This window comes from Gracilinanus agilis, chromosome 1 (genome assembly GCF_016433145.1).
Source record: "Gracilinanus agilis isolate LMUSP501 chromosome 1, AgileGrace, whole genome shotgun sequence".
In the NCBI taxonomy this organism is placed as follows: Eukaryota; Metazoa; Chordata; class Mammalia; order Didelphimorphia; family Didelphidae; genus Gracilinanus; species Gracilinanus agilis.
The window spans coordinates 500,821,089-500,848,325 of NC_058130.1; the positions used below are offsets into that span (position 1 = coordinate 500,821,089).

The window sequence follows — 27,237 nt, forward strand, 5'->3', positions numbered from 1 at the left end:
ACCTTTTCCAATTTAGCCTGAGGAAGGAGGAGGGAAGTGTAGCACAAGTAAATTATTTGGTTTCAGTATTTGCATAAGAACATGGGAATAATTGTCAAATTGCCATCTAACTCACTGCTGTCCATCCTGCAGTCATTTTATCTGTTTCTCCTATAAAATTGGTGGATTAAGTGCTGGTGTCTTCCCTCATTCTCTCAATGTTGCAGGAATATCTTTTCAATCTTCTCTCTGTGTATTTCTCTACACAAAACCTTTTTTTTCTCCATCTAGACTCTTGCCCTTATTTCACTGTAACTTCCATAACCCTGCTCTTTTGTGATGCATTAACCTTGAAACTTTGCTTTCTCCTTTACTAGTTTCTTATTTTCTTTTCACTCCTTAAGGTAGGTATTTTCCAAGGCTGCAATTTGAGGTTAAGTGATTGTCCAGAGTCACACAGTTAGGAAGGGTCTTAAGACCAAATTTAAACCCAGTACCTTCTCTCTCTAGGTCTGGCTCTATCCACTGAGCCATCTCACTGCTCTTTGTGTTCTTTAATCGTTTTAATACAGATGATTTCTTGATCCTTTGGGAGGCAACATAGCATACTAGAAGGAATAGTAAATTTGGAGTTAGAAGACTATCTCATTTAAAGAGGTGGTGAGGGGAGAGTTCAGCTTAATCTCTAAAAACTACTTGATGATCCTTTTTGGGATTGAGAGGGAGAGTACACTGACTAAAGTACTTGTTGGTTTTTGGCTTAATATTGATTCTGGTTTTCTGAAACCCTAAATTTTTGACAAATGATTAAGATTGTTTAAAATCTCAAAAAGTAACTAAGTTGCAAATTGATAAACTTAACTTTAACAATATTTTCAACCTTTCCCTCCACTTTTTATTTGCTCTTTTTGAAAAGATTCACGTTTTTTTCTAAGCTGTTCTGAGAGCCCTGAGTTTAGAGATAGGAGACCAAGGTTTAAACATAAGTTGTTTCACTTCTTAATTTTATGACCCTGGACAAATCACTAGATCTCTCTGGGTATCATTTTTCTTCCTCCTAAAATTAGGTGCTTGTCTTATCTAACCTTTCAAGAATTGCTGTGAACAAAGCCCTTTTTAAGGTGTTACCAATGAGAAGCCATGATTCTAGAGGACCAGTGATGAAGAATGCCATCTACCCCCATTAGAAAGGAATAGGACTAAGGGTGCAAGTGATTGGGCATGACAAATTAGAAAATTGTTTTGCTTGTCTTTGGGTAGTTGTTATAGGGGATTTTTTTCTGTCCTCCCCTCCCCCCCATTTCGTTTTTTGGTGGCATGAAAAGGTAGGTAAGAAAAAAAGATTTTTGTTAATTGGAAAAAATTCCATCTATGTAATTTGTTATTACTTTTACCAGTTCTAGGTCCATAGTAGAAATTTAACAGATACTTAATATTTATTGGCAGATTATCACAGATTATCACTTGATAGCAAATTAAAATAAAATCAGCATCATTAAAAATATTTTCCTCTGCTCATAAATCTCATAAAGAACATGCTATGTAAAATTTCAATTAAGAAAACAGTGGTTTTAATTACAATATGATTAATTAATATATGCTTCCTTAAATAGATTTTAAGACTTTAAAATCCTTTATGAAAATCTAACTTATATTCACCTTTCAGAAACACATTTGTGGTTAACTTTAAACAATATTTTCAACCTTCCCTCTCCACTAACTCTCTTATATTTACTCTTTTTTTCAAAAAATCTATATTTTCTTCTAAGTTGGCCTCCTAAGAGCCCTGAGTTTAGAATCAGGAGATCTAGGTTTAAATATAATTTCTGTTACATTTGAAATATTTCTAGTATTTTGTAACACTTAGAACAGGTTAATATTGTATTCAATAAATTTCAGATTTATAAAGTTTTTTTTTTCTTTTAAATCCTCCTGTCATATGTTAACCATTATATTCTTTTAGTTTCTATTTGTTATTCACTCTGGATATGTGACTAGTTGACTTTTCTGCAAAATAGGCTATTTACTCTTTCTTCCATGAATTTGCAGTTTGTGTCTATACTGCATAAAAGTATTTTCTTTCCAGTTTGTAATATATATGTGGATTGTCTTCATTTGTGTGTATCTTATTTTTCACTTTTAATTTTCCTTGGATCATTTGAAGCATTATAGCAAAAGTCATTTTCCCTCAGTGGTAAACAGTTATATCTTCCAGTAACCACAAATGATCTCAGAATTGTTTGGACATGTAGAGGATCCAGGTTATTTCAGATCAAGGTGATCTTAATCAGTGATGTTAATCAGGAAAAAATTTTCATGACCCTCAATTTTTCCAGCTACAGCAATGAAAAGAATAAATATATATAAATTTTAAGAAAATAAAAATTTACAAGCACATGGATGCTTTAAAGTTAACAAAGTGCTTTACATGTATAATCTCATTTGATTCTTACAATAACTATAAAGCAGATCCTATTACTTTTCCAATTTTATAGATGAAAATACTAGGACTATAGCGTTAAGTGCTTGCCAAATTCACACAATAAATATCTGAGACAATATTTTGCTTAGGTCTCCAACTCCAAGTACAGTACTCTATCCAGTGTTTCACTCAAGTACTTCTAAGTAGTACATGAGACATATAAGAATTGAAAGGTACTTTCCTCATAAACCCTGAGGTAGATAGTACAAAGTGATAATCCTCATTTTATTGAGGAGAAAAGTTCTCATATAGTACTTGAAAGATTTTGCAAAGCACATGTTATTTATTCTCACAGCCCTTTGAGTAAGTGTTGTTATTCTCTTCATTTTAAAAGGGGAAAAACTAAGGCAGAAAGTTTTTAAGGGATTTTGTTGATACTAGTGGAGCAGATGGGCTGTCTACAAGTTACTTTCACAACATGACTAGTTCTTATTTTCCAGGCATACCTCTTTCTTATCTTTTTTATCTTTTTTTTTAACATGTGCTTCTCCATTCATAATATGCTATATACACTGTTCACAACCACCATGGTTCTCTGTATTGATTTTTGGATGACTCGTTAACTTTAGTTCTCCAGAGACTGGCATTTCTTGACTCATAGTCAAGAATAATGCTCATGTTAAAAAGATAGACCTATGTTTTGAGGAAGAAGGGTCATTAAAAGTACCATACAGTGCCCACAAGGCAATCAATTTGGTCTTTTTTTAAATTAAATTTTTTTACATCCACAAAAACTACCCCTTTCCCCTCTTCTCTTGTCCCTTACCCCCATTAAGAAATCAAGGGGGTGGAGCTGTTAGCAGATGTATAGTGAAACAAAACAAATTCCCAAATTGACCATTTCTAAAAAAATGTCTCAATTTGTATTCTTGAATCTATCACTTCTCTCTCTGGAGGTGGTGGTTAGTGTGTTTCATCTTGATTCCTCTAGAGTTGTGATTGGTCATCGCATTGATTATAGTTCCCAGATCTTTCAAAATTGTTTGTCTTTACAATGTCATTGGTATTTTGTTAATTGTTCTTCCAGTTTTACTCACTTCACTCTGCATTAGTTTACATGTCTCCCCAGATTTCACTTTAACCATCCCTTTCATCATTTCTTACAGCACTATAGTATTCCACTATATTCATATGCCATATGTTATTTAGCCACTCCTCAGTTGATTTCCAGTTCTTTGTCACTGCAGCATGAGTTGCCAAATGTATTTTTGTACATATTGGTCCTTTTCCTTTTATCTTTTTGGGGTATAGACCTAGTAGTGGTTTCACTGAGTCAGTGGTTTTATGCACAGCTTTGGGGGCATAGTTCCAAATTGCTTTCCAGAATGAGTCAACCACTTCATGGCTCCACCAGCAGTATATTAATGTACCTGCCAGGGAACTTCACATCTTTAGAGAAATAGTTTTACTGAAAAGTAACTAAGGTATTCTGTAATAATCAGAGAATCATAAAGTTAGAGCTTATTCAGAGAAATTCCACCATATAGGTTTGGAAATTGAGGTTCAAAGAGGTTTTAAGTTGTAGAACATGATATTTCAACCCAGGTCCTCTGACTCCAAATCCTGGGCTCTTTTTAATATGATAGGCTGCTTCATTGACAATTTATTTTTATCAAGTAAGTTATATACCTATAATTTTAAAACTAGAATCACTTGAATTTTCATGATAGAATATTTCAAATAACCCCAAGTATTTGTCATTGTGAGATATATCCAGTCAGTAAATTTATAATTCCATTCTAAAGCAGTTAATTAACACCCTAAACCAGGGAAAGAGGAGTAGGGAATAGGCATTTTATTAAGTGCCTATTATATGCTATGCACTGCACTAAGCACTTTACAAGTGTTTTCTCATTTTATTGCAAGATCATCATCAGAGTTTCTCAAACTTCCTGGTCTCAATTGACAGTTTCAGCCATAGTTGTCAGTATAACGGTTCTCCCAGAGCAGGAGGCCTCATACTCTGACCCACAGCATTGCCATTTTTTATTGTGTAATTCACAAGCTAAGAATGGCTTTTACATTTTTAGATAGTTGAAATAAATTAACAGGAAACTTTTTTGTTAGTTTCTGCATTCATTTCTATTTGCCTTCTACATATGTAAATTATATGAAATGTAGCCTTTCAGTGTCCATAAATAAAGTTTTATTGGAACACAGCCATGTTCATTCATTTATATATTATTGTCTATGGCTGCTTTTGTGCTACAACTACAGAGTTGAGAAGTTGTGACAGAGACCATATATGATGCTCTCATTGCTCTACATTGTTTTCGCAGCAATGCGATTATAACTTGACAGTGTTTTTTGACTACCACTGGTATCCCCATATAGACGTTTTGTTTTGTTTTTATCACCAGTGCCTATCCATTATGTCAAAACAAGAGAAGGGAGGGGGGATGCTTTTTTTGCGCTCTGGGTCAAGATTTAAATTCTTCTAAATAAGAATTCCCTTCACTATTATTTTATGCTTATGGTTTTGGAAATTAGCTTTTGCTTATTTGACAGTGTTTCTTAATGAATCCAACCTAAAATTAAAAGGCAAAACAGTGTTTATATATTAAACTTATACCACATTAAAGTCAAATCGACAAGTAACATTGGAATGGCATGTAATGCTGTAATGTCTAGCTGCTTTATATGTTTCCCATGTCAAAAGTTCAAATAAGAAGCCAGATTGCCATTTTCACAAATATTTGCAGCAGAAAACATTTTCTAAACTCAAAACTACAGTTCTGGAAGAGCTTTTCTGATCTTGGTGTGAGTTCCAAGGAAATACCCATATTTTAAAATGCATTTATTTTTTTCATTATTTATCACTGAGACAACAATTTACAGTACAATTCAAAAATATGTATCAACTTTCTAGATACTAGCAAAACAGTTTTGAATAAATCATGCAACAGACTTATTGAGAACCTACATTCTCCATAAGAGGCTATGCATGGATGTAAAAATAGGAGACAACTCTGGAATCTAGAAATGTGCAACTTGGAAAAGGATAGAAAACATAAAGAATTAATTATGGAGTAACTAAAGTACAACCACAAGGTGGAACCCTAACCTTCATTTGAAGGTGATTAATCTGCAATGTAAAGTCATGCTAAAAGGCAACTTTTGAGGAAAAAATCTAACCGAATTCTATAAATGCCTTCCAACTGATAAAAGGGCTCAAGTAAATTCATATACTCCTGGATTGACATCAGTATTTGGCAATACTTATCTGAGTGAAGACATTTTCAGAGATGAAATACATAATCTCCTTACAGATTAACATTAACAAATGAACCTTTGCAATCAATTTTAATGACAGGAAACACTAACTTTGCACTTCAATTAAGGGAAACCTAATCCCCACCCCCAAAAGGATGCCATTCTTCTTATTAGTGGGCTTGTATCTCTCCCTGCCACCCCCCTCCAAATTGTGCTGTTATTATTATTATTATTATTATTTTGAATTTTATTTTAAAAATTGTGGAGATTTATTTTCTCCCCTGTTATTAAATTCCTGCATAACATCCTCAGTTTTGCCTCAGTCCACACAGCTTAAAATATTTACCTTATGGTGCTTCACAGAAAAAGTTTGCCAACCCCTGACCTAAGAGTAATTCTTAGCCTTATCATTTAAGGCTCTTTATCAGCTTACTATGTCTTCTCCTGTGTGTGTACATAAACATATGTATGTATATATACATATTTATATCTAATTTGCAAAATAATGTAACACCTTTAAATTATACTTATTACCTTTTAGAGTGATTTGGAGATAAACTTCTTGACTCATACCTTAAATTGGTTATTATTAGTGTACTCTTTGATACCATTTCCATATAAGCCAGTTTCCTTTCTCCTCCTATAAATATTCTGTTCATTCTTGTTACCTTGCAGTTGCTCATTCCATTCCTCCTGCCCAGCCTTTCTCACATCATCTTCAACAGTGTGCATCAGTCATCAAACTACAGTTTTTTATACAGTTTATTACCTCAAGAAGATTTCCATAATTTGTTCTTTTCACTGATATCATTCCCTTAATCTGTAGCCTTTCTCCTTGATGGTAGGATACTCTTTATTACTCTTTGTATCCCTTCTCTACACTCTTCTTCCTTCCCCCTTACTCCCTCAAGTCCAATTTGTTTCACATTTTAGATTCTTATTATTTGTTAAATGAATAGATGTACCTCCTTGCTATTTGATTATTTGGTAGTTTGTTTTTTGTTTTTTAATCATCGCACTGTTAAAGTACATATACTTCATCTTGTGGTTGTTCTTTAGTTACTCCATAATTGCTTCTTTGTGTTTTCTATCCTTTTCCAAGTTACACACTTCTAGATTCCAGAGTTGTCTCCTATTTTTACATCCATGCATAGCCTCTTATGGAGAATGTAGGTTCTCAATAAGTCTATTGTATGATTTATTCAAAAACTGTTTTGCTAGTATCTAGAAAGTTGATACATATTTTTGAATTGTACTGTAAATTGTTGTCGCCATGATGAATTATGAAAAAATAAGATTTCTCCTTTAGTCATCTAAGAACCAATGAAATGATAATGAAAAGTGAAATGAGTAAATACTAGAAAACATTATATACAGCTACAAGTTTAATATTTGAAAAATAACTTGTGAACTTTTGCGCCCAGAAAATGAACTGAGAAGTGGAAACATGAAAGGCATAATCTCCTTATTTTGCCAGATGATGCCTTATAGAGTATGGGAGGAGCAAATTCAACATTTGCTAAATAAGCAAAATTTTTTTCTTCAAGAACCAATGAAAAGGGGCAGCTAGACAAGCTAGTGGATTGAGAGGCAGGCCTGGAGAAGTGGGGTCCTGGGTTCAAACATCACCTCAGACACTTCCTAATTGTGACCCTGGGCAAATCACTTAACCTTTATTTTCCTAACCTTTACCTCTGTTCTGCCCTAGAACTGATAATTAGTATTGATTTTAAAACAGAAGTCAAAAATTTAAAAAACCAAACAATGAAAGGCGTTTTGAGTGATTAGACGCGCGCACATACACACACACACATACACACACACACCCCATATACATACTATATATAGTATATATTTGCATATATACTATATATACACACTATTCACACTGTTATATATACTAGTAGACTTTTAAAACAATTATTAAATATGTTTTGTTTTAACTCAATGGATAATTAAAACCTAGTTGTTAGGTTTTTGGGGAATGTTTGGTTTTTCCCCCCCAACCCTTACCTTCTCTTAGAACCTGTTCTGTGTATTGGTCCTAAGGTGGAAGAGTGGTTAAGGGCTAGGCAATGGAGGTTAAGTGACTTGCCCAAGGTCACATAGCAAAGTATTTGTGGACAGATTTGAACCTTGAACTTCTGTCTCTGGGCCTGACTCTCAATTCACCGAGCCACCCAGCTGCCCCTTGGGAATGGTTTTTAAATTGCTTTGTAAGTATATATTGCTATATATAGAAGTACTTTTGTATTCATTATATATTATATTTTCCCGGTGTATAGATATCAACAAATATGTTCCCATTAAAATGCCAAATCAACAAATTATTAAAATTGCTGCTGATCTGTTATTTTGTCATGTATGTAACAGTGCATTAATTTTAATTTGGTAATAACTGCTATCTAGACTGAATGGGCTATATTGAAATTTACCCTTGAGCCACCTATGGAAAGAACAATTTGGAAGGGGGCATATAGCAGGTTGCTTAGCAAATTAATATAAATCTGGTCATAGAATTGTTTACCAAACAAAATTGCCTTTTGAAATTTTTCATAAGCATCTTTTCACTTTCCGATTGTTAGGAAATTATAAAATCATTTTTGGGTTGCCTGTTTTTAGGTAACACTGCTTAGCTCAGATATTCATATGTATGTATATTGTGTTTGTATTTTCTCCCCTGTTATAGAATGTAAACTCCTTGAAAGTAGAGACTTTTTCACTTTTATTTTTGTATTGCTTGTTGATAAATGACAAATGCATGTTAATTATTTATAAATTAGGTTCTGATACTAACTAAACCTTGGTTTCCCCATCTATAAAATGAAGTATCCCTTCCATAATTCAGTGATTCTATGGGCACCTGACAGTAATAAAACTACATTAATTTTTTTTGTACTTCAAGCCTAATATAATCTTAAGTACTTGCCTTCCCCTTGGTTAATTTGTTTGTATCATTTTAGAGAGAGGGGGCTTGGAGTAGTATATAGAGCCCTTATCTTGGATATTAAGAAGATCAGAGTTCAGGTTCTGATTTTTACCTGGTAGTTTTCTGACAGCCACCTGATCTTTCAGTGCCTCCACCCTCAAAGCCTACATACAACTTAATAGATGTGTTGTCATCTGGTTTATCTTCATACTTAGCAGGAGTGTCCCCACATTAATGATATTGAAGGTCCAGACACTCTCTCCCCTCCAAAAGAAAGAGTTTGTTCCTGCTTGATGATTTTTCATTCAGCCAGCTGGCTTACTGCTTTTTACTTCACCAAATCAAAGTAAAATGGTATGCAATATGGTCATTTGTTTTGCTTAATCATGCTTATTTATAAGAGCTTTATTTTTCTTCTTTTTTCTTGTGGGACTGGGAAGATGAGGGGGGAAAAATAAGTGTTTGATAATTTGGAATGTCATGGTACAGTAAGAATAGAGCACTGACTTTGGAGTCAGGAGACCTGGATTCAAATCCTAGCTCTACCACTTACAACCCTGTGTGACCTTAGGCAAGTCATTTAATCTCCCCAAGTCTAATTTGTAAAATGAGGAGGTTGGACTACATGCCCTCCAAAGTCCCTTCCAGCTCTAGATATATAATCTTTAGTGGACAAGTGCAATCTTTCGTCCTTTTTCCTGGGTTTCTCAAAAACAAAATCCAAATACTACAGAACATTCACTCTTCAGTTTGGTTAGGGGACTGATTCCCCAAAACACCTTTTTTTGGCTATGGAATGCTAAGAGTAAAGATCAGCAAAGGGATTAGAAAAATGCATATGCTCAAAATATAGGCAACATTGAGATGTAAGACGAAATAAATTAACAAGAGAAAGAGGCTTTTATTTTTCTTCCATCTTGCAATTTTAAATTTAAATGTTCTTTTTTATTAAAGTGAAAAAGATGAAGGAAAAAAATTATCAAAACTTATCAGTTCAATGAAGAAAAAATCTCATGCAATTTTCTATACCTATAAACTCTCCTCACCTCTACAAAGGAATAGTAGATGTCTTCTCCTATCTCTTCTTTGAGAATATGCTTGTTCTTGAAATTTTGCAACAATTATTATTTTGTAGTTTCTTTCAATGTATATTATTGTAATTTTTGTGTATATTGTTTACTTAGCTCTGTTTATGTTGCTTTGCATTAGTTCAAATAAATCTTTCCATGCTTCTCCATAGTTAATTTTTTTTTTGTATTTTATAGCACAGTAATGTTCCATTATTTAATTAACCATTCCCCAGTTGATGGACATGTACTATTTCTAATTCTTGGCAACCACAAAAGAGCTACTATAAATATTTTGCTGTATATAGGGCCTTTCTTTTTGTCACTGACCACCTTGAACTAAGGGCTTGCAATAGAATCTTTGGGTCAAATAATATGGTTATTTTTAGACACTGTATTTGCATAATTCCAAAGTGCTGTTCATGGTAGCTGTGCCAATTAACAGTTCCTCCCTTCAACAATGAGTGCATTAGTATGCCTGTCTTTCCATAACTGCTCCCACATTGACTATTCCCTAAGGTATCTTTTAGCTTTTCTTTTCTTAGAGTCTTGAGTACCTCAGAACACATTAGACAAGCAGTGGATTGGAGGAAAGAAAGAGAAAAAGATGGAAGTAAAGGTACTCGCAAGTCACCTAGGTATGCGGTGTTAATGTAGAGGCTAATAGAAGAACTAGCCTGAAGCCCCAGGTTGAGAAATTTAGATTTCTCAACAGAAGAAAGAAGGTAGGGGGTAGCTGGGTAGCTCAGTGGATTGAGAGCCAGCCCTAGAGACAGGAGGTCCTGGGTTCAAACCTGGCCTCAGCCACTTCCTAGCTGTGTGACCCTGGATAAGTCACTTAACCCCCATTGCCTAGCCCTTACCACTCTTCTCTCTTGGAACCAATATATAGTATTGATTCTAAGGTGGAAGGTAAGGGCTTAAAAAAGAAGAAGAAGAAGGTAGGAGACCAGTCAATACTTATGCCTAGGAGAGATGACTGAATGGTGAGATGATGGGTAGGCTTTAGGGGCAACAATGACTTTGTTTCAATCCTGTAAAATTCTCCAAGTGAAGTGTGAAAGAATGTAGAAACCAGGCTCAGGTGAGGTAGGTCTCTGGCCTGTTCAAAGGGGAGGGAACTCAAGTCCTGGTGAACCCTCAATACCGGCTTCTAAGGATTATGATTATGTTCCTTACATTCTACTAAGCTTCAAGCTGGATCAAACCCAGGCCAGGACCCCTTTGAAAGAGGGCTGTTGTGTGACCAGGGTTCTTTCCACTTCCTACCCAGCTGCTCATCCCAAGTCACAAGACCAGGAGCCAATGGTCCAGAATGGCAGGTACATGGCATAGACCTTGGCATTGTTTCAAATGCCAAATATCAGCAACATTATCAAAAAGAACTTTGGACTGAATTGGAAATCCTACTTTCTGGTTCCTTGTTACTCTGTCCTTCCCTAGCCTAACCAAAGTCATAGAGTGCCCATTCTTGGACTACACATTGCCATTATGTGTTATATCTTGCCTTCTTCTCCTATTCACTTTTTCCCCTTAAAAAAAATCCATTCTCAGGTAATGAAATGAGACTGTGAGGAACTGAAGGGCAAGGACTAGAGGGCAGCAAAGTCTTTTCTCTTCTCCATAATGTCCACACTTAGCTAGGGATGGTTATGATGATAAGAATACTGCAAAGTAACCTGGCCGTGAATGTTCCTTGAGAGACTAGAGCCTTTGTAATTCTGAGACAGGTTTTAGTTTTGTTTTGTTTTTAAACTTCAGATGCACGTCTGAATGAATGTCCTTCAAAGTAATAATTTTCACAGCGTTTATACACTTACTGAAATGATACAGCAATTGTTTATAATGTTGAAAGCCTTCAGAGGCAGCTTATGAGACCAAAAAGAAAATTTAATTAATTTATAGACACTCCATTATAAAAATAATTTTTTTTCACTTATCTAGGAAATGTGGCTTTAGTCAGTCTCTCTGTATGTACTTATTAAGATCCTACCATGTGCTAGGCACTAGCTTAGTTGTTGCAAACACAGGGAATCAAATAATCCCCACTTAATGGGTTTACATTCTAATGGAGAATAGAATGAGTGCATTCAAATATAGAGTACAAATATAAAGTTAATAAATACAAATATATACAAAGTAGTTAAATAATTTTGATGGGAGGGTAGTTCCTATCCTTAAGGAGCTCATAATCTAATGGAGGTAGAGGAAGAGAACTTGCAAATGACTATATTAAGGCAAGAATAATAGAGGACAAATTGAAAATCATCTCAGAGGGAAAGAATTAATATTAAAAAAGACTGATAAAAGCTTAGAGAAGGTTAATTTTTTTCCCCTAATACTTGAAGGAAGCAAGGAAGTGTTATTTAGGAAGAAGAGAATTCAGGCATGGGGAAAAGGGGAGAAATGCATCTTTATTTTTACTAATCTCTAATTAAAATTTAACATTTCCTTCAATTACTTAAAAACAAAAGGGTTCACCAGACTGCCAAAGGGGTTCATAACTCAAAAAAAAAAAAAAAAAAGATTAAAGACTCTTGCTATAATGGATGAAGTCAACTATAGAGTAATACATTATCAATTTACCAGTACTTACTAGTAGTAAAATCCTTAATTTTGAGGGAATTTTTTGTTAAAAATATTGTATTGAATATGAAATAGTTGTTTTTAAAATATTATGAAACACAAATGACTTGTACAAAAATATTTTCTTTTTATGTAGCTTGAACTGCCCATTTATAACCTTAAGAGCATTTTGAGTACTTGAATATACATGTTAAATTTATATTTAATGTTTCAAATCTAAAAATAAGATTCTGCTATCAAACATATCATTTTTTTCTATTAAAATGCTCATGGTTCAGATTCATTTTATTTATTTTATTTTATTTTTTAAAAAACACTTACCTTCCGTCTTGGAGTCAATACTGTGTATTGGCTCCAAGGCAGAAGAGTGGTAAGGGTAGGCTTAATGGGGGTCAAGTGACTTGCCCAAGGTCACACAGCTGGGAGGTGTCTGAGGCCAGATTTGAACCTAGGACCTCCCGGCTCTAGGCCTGGCTTTCAATCCACTGAGCTACCCAGCTGCCCCCTCAGATTCATTTTAAATGAATGGAGAGCAAAGAACCCCTTTCTTTCTTTTCTTTGAAGACTAGAAATTTCATACTAGTTTTCATTCACCACTTCCCAAAATTCATCATCCAATCTTTACAAAGCAGCATCAGCATTCTTAAGTAGTGAAGAAACAAAGATAAAAAAACAGCCTTTCCTTTCTAAGAAATTTAGTAGGGAGTTAGAGAATAGCTTGTCTACTATATAAAAGCAAAATTTACCTTCAAAGTGGCCAAGCTCAAGTTAAATGAGAATCATACTAAAATTTTATCTCATTTTACAAATGCCTCTGTAGCACTAGAGTGGTAAGTTTAAGTCTATTCTTGCTTCTTCTCTAGGGTGTTGTGAGATAGACTATAGAATGTATATTAAATGGCATTTTTAAAAAGTGAAAACTTTTAATATTTATTAATAGCCAAAATACCCTCAGTCTTATTTAATGCTTTGGTTTTGTTTTAATAATAATTGTATATAGTAATGCCTTTCAGTTAAGGAGAAGTCTTTCAGTCCAGAGGAACTTAGGAGAAAGAATGTTATCCACATCCAGAGAAAGAGCTGGGAATAGAAATGCAGAAGAAAAACATAGGATCAATCACATGGTTCGATGGGGCTATAATTGGGGTTTGGGAATTAAATCATTGTTACAAATATGAATAACATGGAAATAGATTTTGAACAATGCTACATGTAAAACCCAGTGGAATTTTCTGTCAGCTCCAGGAGGGGAGAGAGAAGAGGGTGGGAAAAAAATCATGAATCATGGAATCATTGAAAAACATTCTAAATAAATATTTTTTTTGAAAAAGATAACATTTTTTATACTTAAAAGCTTATGAGCCACATCTTTGAAAGGTATAATATAAAACTAAAAGTAAATGAAGGATGAAATTAGTATGCACTTAGACATACACACCAATTAAAAACCTAGGGGGGAAAGATATGAGAATTTTTTTTAAACCTGAAACCATGGGAAAAGATTTAGTGACATTAAAATATTAAAGCATTAAAGTTACAAAAGGGAAGAATAAAGTTTTAAAGATCATATGACCATATTAATACTTTATTTACCATTCCAGTGAACCAAATATTGATCAGAGTCACTGTTTTGCCTTCTGAATAAAGGAACTGCTCTTTTTAGCTTGGTCTTAGTACTCAGATTTTGCCCAATCCATAGCCACTTTGACCATAGTATCCTTATCTCTGTCTTCTGACTTGATAGACATTCTCTATTTTGTTTAATCTTTCATTCTGCCATTGCCACTTTTGTTGATACTACCACCACCACCACCACCCCCTATCCTGCCCTTTTTTCTTTTGGAACTTGAGTAAAACCCAAATATCTCTGAACCACATTTATTGGCCATTAGTATTATTGGAACACACTTTGCACAATTTTGCAGGAAGAATGACCAAAAATAGGACATGCTTTATTACCATAACTTACCATTTTATATAAAATTTCATAAAGTATCTTACTTTTTTCCTCATGAGATTGAAAACTGGAATGGTAATTTTTTTCATCATTTATTTCTTAGATTTTTATAATAAGGTAAACTTCAATCTTCAAAGAAAATATTCTTGAATTTCAAGCAAGTGCTGAGTGGAAGCTAATGTTTGGTATAAATTAGGGTGCTGTGTCTACTTGCTTCATTTTCTGCATTGGGCTCTTGGTTTGTATTTTGAAATTTGTATTTGTATTTTGAAAATCCTGAACTTTTTCTTTCTTTAGAAAAGTTATATAATTTATATATAGCATACAAATATGTATGTAGCTAAGAAAAATATGGGTTTGGAATTCAATTTCTGTAAGTAATTGCCATTGTTAATACATTTGAATAATTTTTTTATCATTGGGACACAATATTGTTTTATATTTCTTTCAAAAGCTTGATCCTTTGTACCAAAAAAACTACATCTGACAAAAGGCCTTATATATGGTAGGACCTAATTCATGTTTGCTAAATTTGAAATTGAGAGGAAAAATACCCACCTACCACACAGGTCCTTTTCCATCACAAAAAAAGCTAGTTAATTTTAAGAGAACTTTGATTATAAGAGACAACAGTTTACTTCAAATAATGTTTGTCCTATGTATTGTTTTATTTTAAGTATATACATTGTTAAAAGATTAATATTGATATATTTTGAACATTTCTTTAAAACATTTGATTTCATTCAAATCTTATTTTGCTGTTACAAGTGAGATTTTTATAAAATGCCAAATGTATGAGCTTTAGCTTAATAGAACAACTCTTCCCTTGAGCAGTGATTATCTCAATAAAACATGAAAGAGCTTCTATCAATCAATAAGCATATATTAAGTGCCAGTACTATGCACTGTACTAGTCCCTGATTTATCAGTCAAACTGAATTGAGCCTCAGTTTCTTTATCTTAAAAAAAAAAAAAAAGCCAACACCTGGGTTAGATGATCACTAAGACCCTCCCAGACTTTTAAGTACTATGATTTTATTATAAGGGTTAAAATAGGTGTTTTGTCAAAAATAAGAGAACCGATTTTAATTAAGTTTTAATGAGAATATAGCAGAGTTGTAAATTAATATTATCCCTTTAAGTCAGAGAAAAGAAAACTTCTAGCAGCTTTTAACATTTAGCAATTTAATTTAAATATAGTAAAAGAATATAGTAAAATGAATATAGTAAAGGAGAAAAAGAGGTAGAGAAAGAAAATTTCCTAATGCCTATACTAATTATCCTATAACTACCTATAATAACTACCTAAAACTGCCTATATCTATAACTGCCTATAACTACCACTAACAACAACCACCCCACAAAGTTCTAACCCAATCCAGCCCAATCAAAACCAACCCAATCAGTGTTTAATCCAACTCCAATTAGGTCTGTCAATAAAGACCAGCCACCTTCCAACCCAGAAAAGGTCAAAAAACCCTCTAAAGGCTAAAGCCAAAAAAATCCTCTCTGTAAACTCAAGCCCACCTTTATATTCCAGCAACTAAATGCCAACCACCAACCCAACCCACTCCCAGCAGCCAATTTCCCCACAACTGCCAGCCTTTTCAGCAACTGACACTGGCAGCCTTTTATACCCTTTCTCTACCTCACTTCCTGCCTCTATGGTTCCTCCTTCCTGTCTCTATGACTTCTACTTCCTATCACTGTGGACAGGTTAATCCTTACACATCTCTATGGTGAGAGGACCTCCAGGTCCCCTGTTAAATTAAAAAAAAGGAATAAAGAATTCCTTTTTACAGTATGTACTGTGTACCCACTATGCCCTGCGAAGGGGATATAAAAGAATGTATGGTGGTTCTTTAACATTTTTAAGGTGCTAACTATCAAATTGTAGAGCCAGGGAACTCAAATTGTTCAATTCTCTGACGTATGATGTTCGTTTAAAAAAAACACAACTAAATTTACAGTATTCATAATTGTATATAATATCCTAAGCAGCCTACAATTTAGCTATTTATTTACTTGTCAATTCAGATTGAATTATAGAGTTGGTGTTTTTGTGTGTGACAGATACAATTTCTATCTTTTGTAAGAATTTAAATTATAAATTTCTCTGATCTAGTTTCTTTAATCATGTATTTGTAAATCTAATATGTGGCTCTTTTTTGCAGAGGAAATAAAAGCTGAAACTGAAAAACAAAGGTTAGTAATTTATTTTCTATCTTTAGTAAACTTGATACTTTTTGTAAATCTTGGACCAATTAATAATTTTTTTTTAAATTAGCATGACTTACTTAAGCCAGGATAGCTTGTATATGTCATTTCTATAGCAATTATATGATTTTCTTTATTTTTAATTTGCAATTTTTGGATCTTGCAGCACTGTAGCAAAATGGGGGGGGGGTCTTTATATTAATGTTGTCTTTATATTAACAGACCTACACAACTCTATAAGCTTATTATTTCTGTGCTTTTATAGTCACACCATAAGATTTTTTCCCTCAAAGTATTTGTCATTCTTAGAAAATGTATTCGATTTCTTTGCTACTAATGACCTATCCCTCTCAACATTAATTTCTCAATGGCTTATTAATTTATCCAAGGACAAATAAAGTAATTTATATTTTTCTCAAAGCATTCTGACATAAAGCTGAATAAATGTAGGGGAATTATTTTATACAAGGGAAAACTTGAATTTTGGAAGAATTTGGAATAGGGAATCAGAAAATCTGGTTCTGGTCTTGACTTTGCCACTGTCATTTAACTTCTCTGAACCTATATTTTCTCATTGTAGAATGGTACATGATCATTAATTCAGATCTATTAATTTTTATGTTTATCTTTATAATACTTATGATGTTCTAATCTGAATATTCTTTTTTATTTAGTCCCCCTCATGGAGAAGCAAAAGCTGGTTCAAGTACTCTTCCACCAGTGAAATCGAAGACCAGTTTTATCGAAGCAGATAAATATTTCCTACCATTTGAGCTGGCATGCCAGTCCAAATGTCCCCGGATAGTTAGTACATCCCTAGATTGTTTACAGGTGTGTATAAAATAGTATTACTTAGAGTCTATCCATTTTAATTGTGTATTTAAACATCAGCCACAACTGATGATTCTTAATGCTTTCTTTTGCAGTATCTGAGAACAATTAGCACATTTTCAATAGAAACAGCAAAATTCCATTTATAATTATAAATAACACATTGGTTAACTGAAAAGACAAAATTTTGATTACTGGTATTGCTACTAAAAATTGACTCAACCAGCAACATAGCTATATGAAGCACAGTGTGAAACTGAATAGTTGTGACATTCTAAACACATTATTTAGTCCAACACAGTAATGACTTTAGTAAAGATATAGTACCTGAAACTTATTTTTAAGACTGATATTAGTTAACCTGGCATAACCTTTCAGAGCTTCAGGTAACATCTACATTGGCAGAGGGAGTTTTACCCACTAGGAGCTCCCCTACGGTGAATGACAAAATCAGAAATCCAGGCTCCCAAAATAATTGATTAATAAGTGATATGCTATGATCCTTGTGTAGAAACCAATCCCTCAGGAAATGCTAGGTCCAAATTTAGACTAATTAAAGCTTTTAAGGATATGATGGTTTTCACTTTAAATAGGAAAACCCAAATTTGCTTAAATGTCAACTCATTCTAATGTCTTTGTCCTTTTGGTTCAGATCCAAGTTTCCAGAGTACTTTTTGCTCTGTTTTAAACCTTATTTATTGTACTTCTTACAAATGAAAATACTTTTATGTTTGTATTGCCAGTAGAAATACTTCTTCCAACATATATATCTCAATTTTGTGCTTTGGCCATCCAAAAAACCAATGTGATCTTAGGTTGTAATAAGAGGGATGGTAGGAACACCTAGGTGGGTTCAGTGAATAGAGCAAGGCCTAAGAATCAGGAGGTCCTGGGTTCAAATATGGCCTCAGACATTTCCTAGCTGTGGGACCCTGTACAAGTCATTTAACCCCAATTGCTTCTGCTTTAGAACTGATACTCACTGTTCATTCTAAGAGAGAAGGTACGGATTTTTTTTTTAAGTGGAATGTTTGGTAGTTATTGTCATTACTGAATATTTATAGCAGTGTAATTTAAATAATAATGAGGATATGCATGTATGTAGTTGGTAAGTTAAACTTTTTATTGAGGATTGATAATTGTCTTTTTTCTTTTAGAAACTTATTGCTTATGGACACTTAACTGGCAATGCTCCAGATAATACTACTCCTGGCAAAAAATTAATTGATAGAATTATTGAGACAATATGTGCCTGTTTCCAAGGTCCTCAAACAGATGAAGGGGTCCAGTTGCAAATAATAAAGGTAATTGGTAACATTAAGTTAATTGAAAAGTTAATTCTTATACTTGAATATTATTTCATTAGAATTGTATCATAATACTATCCATGGTAGTCAAGGTTTCAATATATCAGGTTCTTTTTAGGCAACCTTAAGCCTATTCTTGGACTATTTAGTTAATCTAGTATCAAAAAAGCATTAATACAAGCTTATTCTCTCTTTTTAAGGCCCCTATCAGTCTAATATTTTGGTATAGTTATAGTTCTCTTTAGAACTGAAATGTCACAGTTGCTCACTGCACACTCAGCCAAATCTCCATCTCTCTTGGTACTCATCTCGGCCCCTCAACATTTTTTCCACTTCCCCAGCTTCCATCTAGTCCCTTGCATGAGAAACATGTATATATACTCCATTCTCACTTGCGTCTATTTCTACTCTTTGAGCCTCTACTCTAGGCTACTATAGGAGCTGTTACTAGTGAAAGTTTAGTTTCCACTGTCTAAAAGATAATTAGGGAGTCTCGATCCAGTGCTTATTAACACAGTGCTTGGCACATGGTAAATGCTTGATTAATGCTAGTTGAATGGTTAATTGGGCCTTCTACCAGAGTCTGTAGTTAATTGAAATATACTTTTGGCATCCAGAGTTGGTGGTACTCTTGTCTTATGCAAAAATGTGTTCCTTAGAGTGAATGATGTTTAGAGACAGTACTATATATACTGTTTTTCAAAAATGTGCCTTATAGTTTATAGAGTTCTTAAATACATTTATCTTATTTAAACTCACCTGTTTAGATCAAAGGTTAACTTTTTATGCCATAGACCCCTTTGACAATATGCTAATGAATGCCCTCATAATAATGCTTTTCAGTGCCTCAGATAAAATACATAAATTTTAAAGGATACTACATACATTTAAATACAGGCTGTCTATCCCAAAAGCCTCAGTTTTATCTATTTTAAATAATGAATTTTATCTATTAAGAGCTTAGAAAAGCACTGAGACTTGGGGACACCTTGTATACATATCAAAATATATTTTTTAAAAAGGTCAAGAACTTTTAACCTCCTGTTTTAGAGGTAAATTTGGCAGATATTATTCTCAATTTCACAAATAAATCAATTAAGGCTCAAAAAGATTGAGTTAACCCTTTTTTGTTAATTCATAATACTTAATTTTGAAGGTCAGAGGCAGCTGCATAGAGCTTTGGGCTTGGAGTCAAGGAGATTTGGGTACATTTCTACACAATTGTATGTCTATGAACAAGTCACTAACCTCTCTGAATCTCATTTTCCTCATCTGTAAAACAGAAAATATTATTTGTATTACCTGTCTCATGAGAGACATCATTAAAAGTGGATAGAAGACTGGCCTTGAACTCAAGAAGACTTTCATTCAAGTCTACCTTGGATATATTCTTAATAGTATAACTATGGGGCCAATTACTTTAACTAAGCTTAGTTACCTCAGACCATTCCCTGAGACTAGAAGTTACAAGTGATTTGCTTATCTCCTTCGTGAAGGGAGTTTCCACACCAAGAATTCCATATACTCATAAAGTCATAGGTCTATACCTACTTACTCCAAATACCATGCTGTTTCCACTTAATCATGCTGGCTTCCTTGTGTTTTACAAATGTAGCAGTCTTGTCCTTGACTGCTGTCTTTTCCTCTTTAGCATAATTCTGGTATTTTAACTTCTTTTGTGGTAACTATTTGGTCTCAGTTAAACTTCTCTTGACTTTTATCTGTTTCATTTTTAAAAGTCAATAGCCAGTATATCTAGGGGCCTCAGTGGATATAGAGCCAGGCCTAGAATCCTGAGCTCAAATCTGTCCTCAGATACTTCCTAACTGTGATTTGGGCAAGCTGCTTAACCCCAGTTGCCCAGTCCTTACTGCTCTTTTGCCTTAGAACCAGTTCTTAGTATTAATTCTAAGACAGAAGTTAAGGATTAAAAAAAATGTTAATAGCTATTTTGACATGATGATTTAAACTGTTATCACATGTAGAACCTTTTTACTTTTATCCTTTCTCCTAATTTTTAGATTTACTCTGATCTTGGTTCTAACAAAGTTGGTCAGTTAAACATTTATTAAGCATCTCTTAGGGTCAAAGAAATGCAAAAGACAGTCTCTGTCCTTGAGGAGCTCACATTGTAGGGGAGGGGACAACATGCAAATAACCACAGACAAAGAAGTTATATAGAGGTTAAATAGGAAAGAGTCAGCATAGGGAAGGCAATACAGTTAAGAGGGATTAAGAAAGGTTTCCTTTTATCTGAGATTTGAAGGAAACTAAGGAAACCAGGATGCAGAGATGAAGAAATAAAGCATTCCAGGAACAGCCAGTGAAAGTAGCTGGGGTTTTGAGATAGAACATCTTGTTTGAGGAACATCAAAGAGGATAGCGTTTCTAGCTAAAAGAATAAAATGCTGGTGGGGGGAGAGAGGGCAGTACTATTATAAAATATAAGAAGATTGGGGATGGGAGGTTAGTTATGAATGTCTTTGAACAAAGAATTTTTATTTGAACCTGGATGTTATAAGAAGGCATTGGAGTTTATGAATGGGAGATGACATAGTTGAATGTGCACATTAGGAAAATCACTTTGGCAGCTAAGTGGAGTATGGATTGGAGTGGGGAGAAACTTGTGTCAGGTAGACCGTGAAGTTATGCACTTGTCCAGGCATGAGGAGATGATGGCCCTTACTAGGCTGATTCTGAGGTATGAGGACAGAAAGTGGCATATTTGAGACAAGGTACAAAGATAAAATTGGTAGGCCTTGGCAACAGATCAGATATGTCAAGGGATGGTAAAAGAGAGTGAGCTACTGGGAAGATAGTAGTACCCTCAACAATAATAGGAAAGTTCAGATGGTGGCAACAGGCAGATATAAGTTCAATTTTGGACATGTAGAACTTAAGATGTCTGTGGTACATCCAGTATGGATGTCTGATAGGAAACTGAAAATGTGAGGTTGAAGATCAGCAGAGAGGTTAGAGCTAGGTAGGTAGATTTGAGAATCATCAGCATAAAGATAGTAAGGGAACCTGGGAGCTGATGAGATCACCCAAGGGAAATAGCATTGAGAAAAAAAGAAGGGCTCAGGACAGAGCACTTTGGGACATTGTCACAGTTAATGGGTGTGACCTGCATGAAGATCCAGCAAAGGATACTAAGAAGGAGTATGTACATAGGTAGGAATAGAACCAGGAAAGAATGTTATTTTGAAACCCTGAAATGAAGTAAAGAAAGTATCATGGGGGGAAAAGAAAATTGACATTATCAGATGCTGCAGAGAGGTCAAGAACAATGATGGTTGAGAAAAGGCTATTAGATTTTGCAACAGATTAACATTAGAGAGAACAGTTTTGACAGAGTGATGAGTTTGGAAGCTGGAGTGGAGAGCATGAAGAAAAGCACAGCACAGGTGATACATAGAATGATAATGGGAAAGGATAGATCAGTTGTGTATGTGGGAGATGTGGACATGTAGAAGTAAAGAAGCAAGCTATGGACAAGGCAAGATTGAAGATAAGTGAGAAACTGAGGATGACAGAAGGGGTAGTCTCCTAGAGGAGACAGGATTGAATAAGAACATTTGTACATATTGTTACATTCAATAACCTGGGAACATTTGTACATATAAAAGGTTTGGCTTTGGCAAAGAGAAGGGCTACCTCATCATGTGAAAGAGGGTTGGAGGCAGGAATAGAGATAGAAGGCATTTGGGTGTTACTGAATGGGAGAATAGGGAGCTCACAGCAAATAACATCAATTTTTTCCTGTAAAATATGAGGTAAGGTTTTCACCTAAGAGGGTAGGGGGAACCATGGGAAGCTTCAGGAGGGGTGAAAAGATATGGAAGGGGCACTCTGGTGAGGGGGATAATAATGAGTTAGTTTGGGAGGCATAAAAGGATTGCTTAATCTAGTGGGGACCCATTTGAGACTATGTAACATACATTTGTAGTGGCCCCAGGCAAGAAAGCTGCATTTTTTTTCTCCATCTTTCATCACCATGTGTGTAGAAGCAGAGGTAGTAGGTAGTGGAAATGATCCAAGGCTGAGATTTGGCACAGTCAATGATATACTTATGGGGCAAGAGACTTAAGAGGACAGTGTAGAATTGAACTGATTCACCAAGGGATCAAGATGGGAAAAGGAAGAAGGGGACTGGGCTAACTGGGAAGACTGATAGTCTTATTACATTCAAACTGATTCTTAAATTATTGCTACATCTGTACCATTAGTTCTGCCTCCCTAAACTACTCAGTTTCATTTTTTTATATTGCCTAGAACAGTGATGGGCAAACTACAGCCCGCAGGCCAGAAGCAGCCCCCTGAAATGTTCTATCCAGCCCCACATTATTCCTAATCTGATGAATACAATGAGTAGGATACAAAACAATGAAACTTCGAAAGAGTTGCCTGAGAAACAGAGGGACAGATGAGCATTTCCTTTTCTTTGGCCCCCTCTTTAAAAAGTTTGTCCAACACTGGTCTAGAATGTTGTAATTCTCTTCCAAAAATAGCATCATGAGTAGTCTATAATAATGTTTTACTTTCATAGATTCTTTGATCCTAAATAATTTTTTCCAACATAGTTTTTCCCATTCTCCAATATAACTACTTTCTCATTGAAATTGTCTAGTATCAAAGTTTTCATTGATTTAGTTTGGGGACTTTGATTAAGTTCTTCATGAAACTAACAGTTCTAACTCTTGACAACTCACAACAAATGGGTTATAGCCTACAACAACAAAATTATTGAAGTATCTGTTTCATCAGTTATTGTGACCAAAGCAGCTCATCTCATGAGAACCAGTATTCTGCTGACTAGTCTCCCTGGACATGTAGTTTGGTGCAGACTTATTCTCAAATCCTTCCCTACTTAGTAGAACCTACAAGTGCATGTACTTCATTGGTATAACTTTAAGGTCTTAAGATAGCATTTTAAGGGAGAAATAACTCACATTTAGATGGTATGTGTTTCACAGAAGATCTATCCAATGTGCCATTCATTTTCCTTTTGTTCTCTTAATGTTTTACAGATACCAATTTATTTCTTCTGAAATTAAAGTATTTATGATTTGCAAACATACACCTTTAGCAGAACAATATTTGGTATTAAAAGAGTGTAGCTTGACATCGCTGAAAGTGCAGTATCTCATATCCCTCCAGCCTATTCAGTTCTGGGTTCAGTGCATTATCTACAATTTAGAACCAGAATATATGTGTGAGAGACTATGAGTTGCTCATCTAAATTGTTGTTATAGGGGACAGCTGGGTGGCTCAGTGGATTGAGAGCCAGACCCAGAGATTGGAAGTCCTGGGCTCAAATGTGGCCTCAGATACTTCCTAGCTATGTTACCCTGGGTGAGTCACTTAACCCCCATTGCTTAGTCCTTACCACTCTTCTACATCAAGGCTAATTTCACACACCAAAAATATGTAATATTTCTCCGTGTACTTAATCATGTTATATACTGGGTAATGACAGGGTAATAGAGACTTTAACCCATTTCTCTATCAGTTTGAAATCTAAAGGAAACAAATACAGGTAAAAATGTTAAAGATATATAGTAAGCAAAGGTAAATATAAACTAAAATGTAAGAGTTTATATTGGTGTAAGTTCTTCATAGTTTGCACACACATCAGGTTCTTTGGCACCTCATTTGATCTTAATAATCTTGATGGACCAGACATATTCCTATTTGCTGGCTTATGAACTGGTTCACAGACATTAAGATAACTTTCCTAAAATCTTATAGCTGATGACAAATAAAGGACTGGAACCAAGTATTCTGATTCCTTTTCAAGGGCATTTTTCCAATATGCCATATTGCTGGTGTAATAACAATGAGAAGAAGATGGAGATCATCGTGAGTGACAGCTGACAGTTAATGGAATTTGAAATTTACCTGGATGCCATGAGCCAAGGGGCAAAAGACAGTTGCTGCCACCACTATAAAAGCAGAGGAGCTGATCCTTTCAGAGCTCTCATTCTTGAGAACAGGGACCTGGGTGGTGGGAGGTTAGGCCTATAGACCTGCTCTAGTACCTGTACCCTATTGCTTTGATTATCTATTCATCAATTGCTGAAAACACTGAGAGATATACATCAAACATCTAATTACCAAGAAGAACTTCATCAAACCTCGCTCCACCTGGTCAAGGCCAAGGCCAGGGCCGGAGAGGGAGAAGGGACCTCTCCAGCCCCAGCTGCTAACTTAATTAACAATTGATTATCCAACTTTAGCACCTGTAGTCTAATATAGCCATCCCCAACACCATCTTCCTCATCCTTGATCCTACCCCTTGAGTTATTATAATTAAATCCTTGAACTTATACAGGTGAAGGCTATTATTATTCTAAAGATCAGTTTGATAGTCTTGCATCCAAGAGGATGGGGAATACTTCAGTTAAGCTGCAGTCACAGTGTTATCCAACATCATTAAGAACTATTCTCACTATAAACATCTATCCATTAACCCAACCCCAAGCCAAGTTGCCAGAGAAACTGTGTGAGTCAGTTTGCAGGTTCTCACTCAGTTACTTGGGCTTGGGCACTGTAGGTTGGACTGTTGCTCAGCTGAGTAGTAAATATTGGTGGCCCTGGTGTTCATTATCAATCCTTGGTGTTCATGTAGGCTTCCCATTCTTACTCAGCTAGGTCCTTATACCATCTGAGGAACTTGGGCCATCTCTGTATCAGGCCAAATACAGAAGCACCATACCACCCATAACACTGGGAAGAGAATTAGCTTCTATGGAAAAGACTTACAGTAGGTCTTTGTTACATGTCGTTATTAGTTTTTATGGTCTTTATCTATGATATATCTAAACTCATAATAAATTAGTGCAATCTATTTATCATATGTTTGTTGAACACTTATATGATACCAGTGTAGGCATTCTGCAGGATTAAAAACAAAGAAGACAGTCAAGTATCTATTAAGTACTTACTGTGTGCTAGGCACTCCGCTAAGCATAAATTGCATACTCAAGGAGCCTATGAATTAGTAGGAAAAAAGACAGGCTCACAATTATAATACAAACCTGAACATAAGTACCTCAAGAGGTTCAGTCACAGTAACATAGGATACTATAGCATTATCATGTGTCTCACACACATAATAGCCTGAGGTTCTTTTTGTGGGATAAAGAATTGTAAAGAATAAATGAGGTAAGGAAAATGAAACCTTATCACCCTTTACTTTAAATTCTTCTTGCTATGTATAATTAAAACATTTGTGCACTTTGCATTGTCTAATACCTACTGTGGTGATTAAGGTGCTCATTAGAAAAGTCATAACCATGTCTGTCTTCCAAATAGTGAGTATATGAAATTTTGTATAGTTTAAAAACATAGTCATGTTTTCTGGAACTTTCAATTATTTCAGCCCTGCCTCTATCTCTTAGGTTATATCTACAGAATATTGTACTTTTAGAGGAAAATTATTTATGAGATAGCTCTTGCCCTTTAAAACATAGTATGTTGGGACAACTAGGTGGTTCAGTGGTTTGAGAGCCTGGCCTAGAGATGGGAGGTCCTGGGGTCAAATCTGGCTTCAGACACTTCCTAGCTGTGTGACCCTGGGCAAGTCACTTAACCCTCATTGCCTAACCCTTATAGCTCTTCTGCCTTGGAACCAATACATAGTATTTATTCTAAGATGGAAGGTAAGGGTTTAAAAAATAGTATGTGTAATTTGATTTAAGAAAACTAATATATCCATTTTACAAATGAATAAAATAGGTTAATAATTATTTTACTAGAGAATTTCCCAAATTCATCATACTATCAATTATTTCCTGTCACTAGAACAAAGAAGTAGGAAGGGAGTGAAGAAAGCAAGATAGAAAGATAGACCCTCCTTCCATTTCCCCCTCTACAAACACCCTGTAATCTGATTCCCTTTTCTTGTAGTAAATTCAGAAGAGCCACTTTCCTGCCTTCTTCAGGGGTGAAGGTGGAGAGAGTGGGGTTGGGTGCAAGGGGTACAAATTTCTCTCTGACCCTGTCTGCTAGTTCTGTGGCAGTGTTTGAAAGTTTTAATTTTTATACAAAATATACATGTATGTTTTGTGAAGTAATTTTAGAAGCAGAAAAACATTATTTTAATGATATGCTTTTTTTTTTAGGCTTTGCTTACTGCAGTAACATCACAGCACATAGAAATTCATGAAGGAACTGTGTTACAAGCTGTAAGAACATGTTACAATATATATCTAGCAAGCAAAAATCTAATCAATCAGACAACAGCCAAAGCTACTCTTACTCAAATGTTAAATGTTATATTTGCACGAATGGAAAACCAAGCAGTAAGTACTGAAATTTATTATTAAAATGTATGATATGAGCACATGCCAAATATAGAATTGAAAATACAATTTTAAAAAGTGATACATGCCTATTCTTTATCAGTTTTATACAAATCCACAGAGATAACATTTATAATTTAATGATTGACTCATGACTTTGGATAAATTTTGTTTTCTTTTGGCCTGCTAATAAAATATGAATTTTATTTTAGGTTCCTTATAATATTGGCTAACCTTGAGGTCTGTGAAAAAGTGAATGAGTGTGTAAAGAGGGTTGTTGTGAGAATAAAATTAAATAACACATGCATTTTATAAACCTCAATACACTCTGTAAATGCTAGCTATTATTCTTAACCTCCTATA

The 27,237-nt window shown here is 34.7% G+C and overlaps 1 protein-coding gene across 1 annotated transcript in view; it reads left to right on the forward strand.

Moving 5' to 3' along the window:
* ARFGEF1 (ADP ribosylation factor guanine nucleotide exchange factor 1) overlaps positions 1 to 27,237 on the forward strand; it is a 163,508-nt gene that overhangs the window by 19,310 nt on the left and 116,961 nt on the right. Inside the window, exons 2-5 of the mRNA XM_044665941.1 lie at positions 16,388 to 16,418; positions 17,105 to 17,261; positions 18,419 to 18,565; positions 26,695 to 26,874. Coding sequence (XP_044521876.1) covers positions 16,388 to 16,418; positions 17,105 to 17,261; positions 18,419 to 18,565; positions 26,695 to 26,874 — 515 coding nt within the window. The remainder of the gene's footprint in view (positions 1 to 16,387; positions 16,419 to 17,104; positions 17,262 to 18,418; positions 18,566 to 26,694; positions 26,875 to 27,237) is intronic.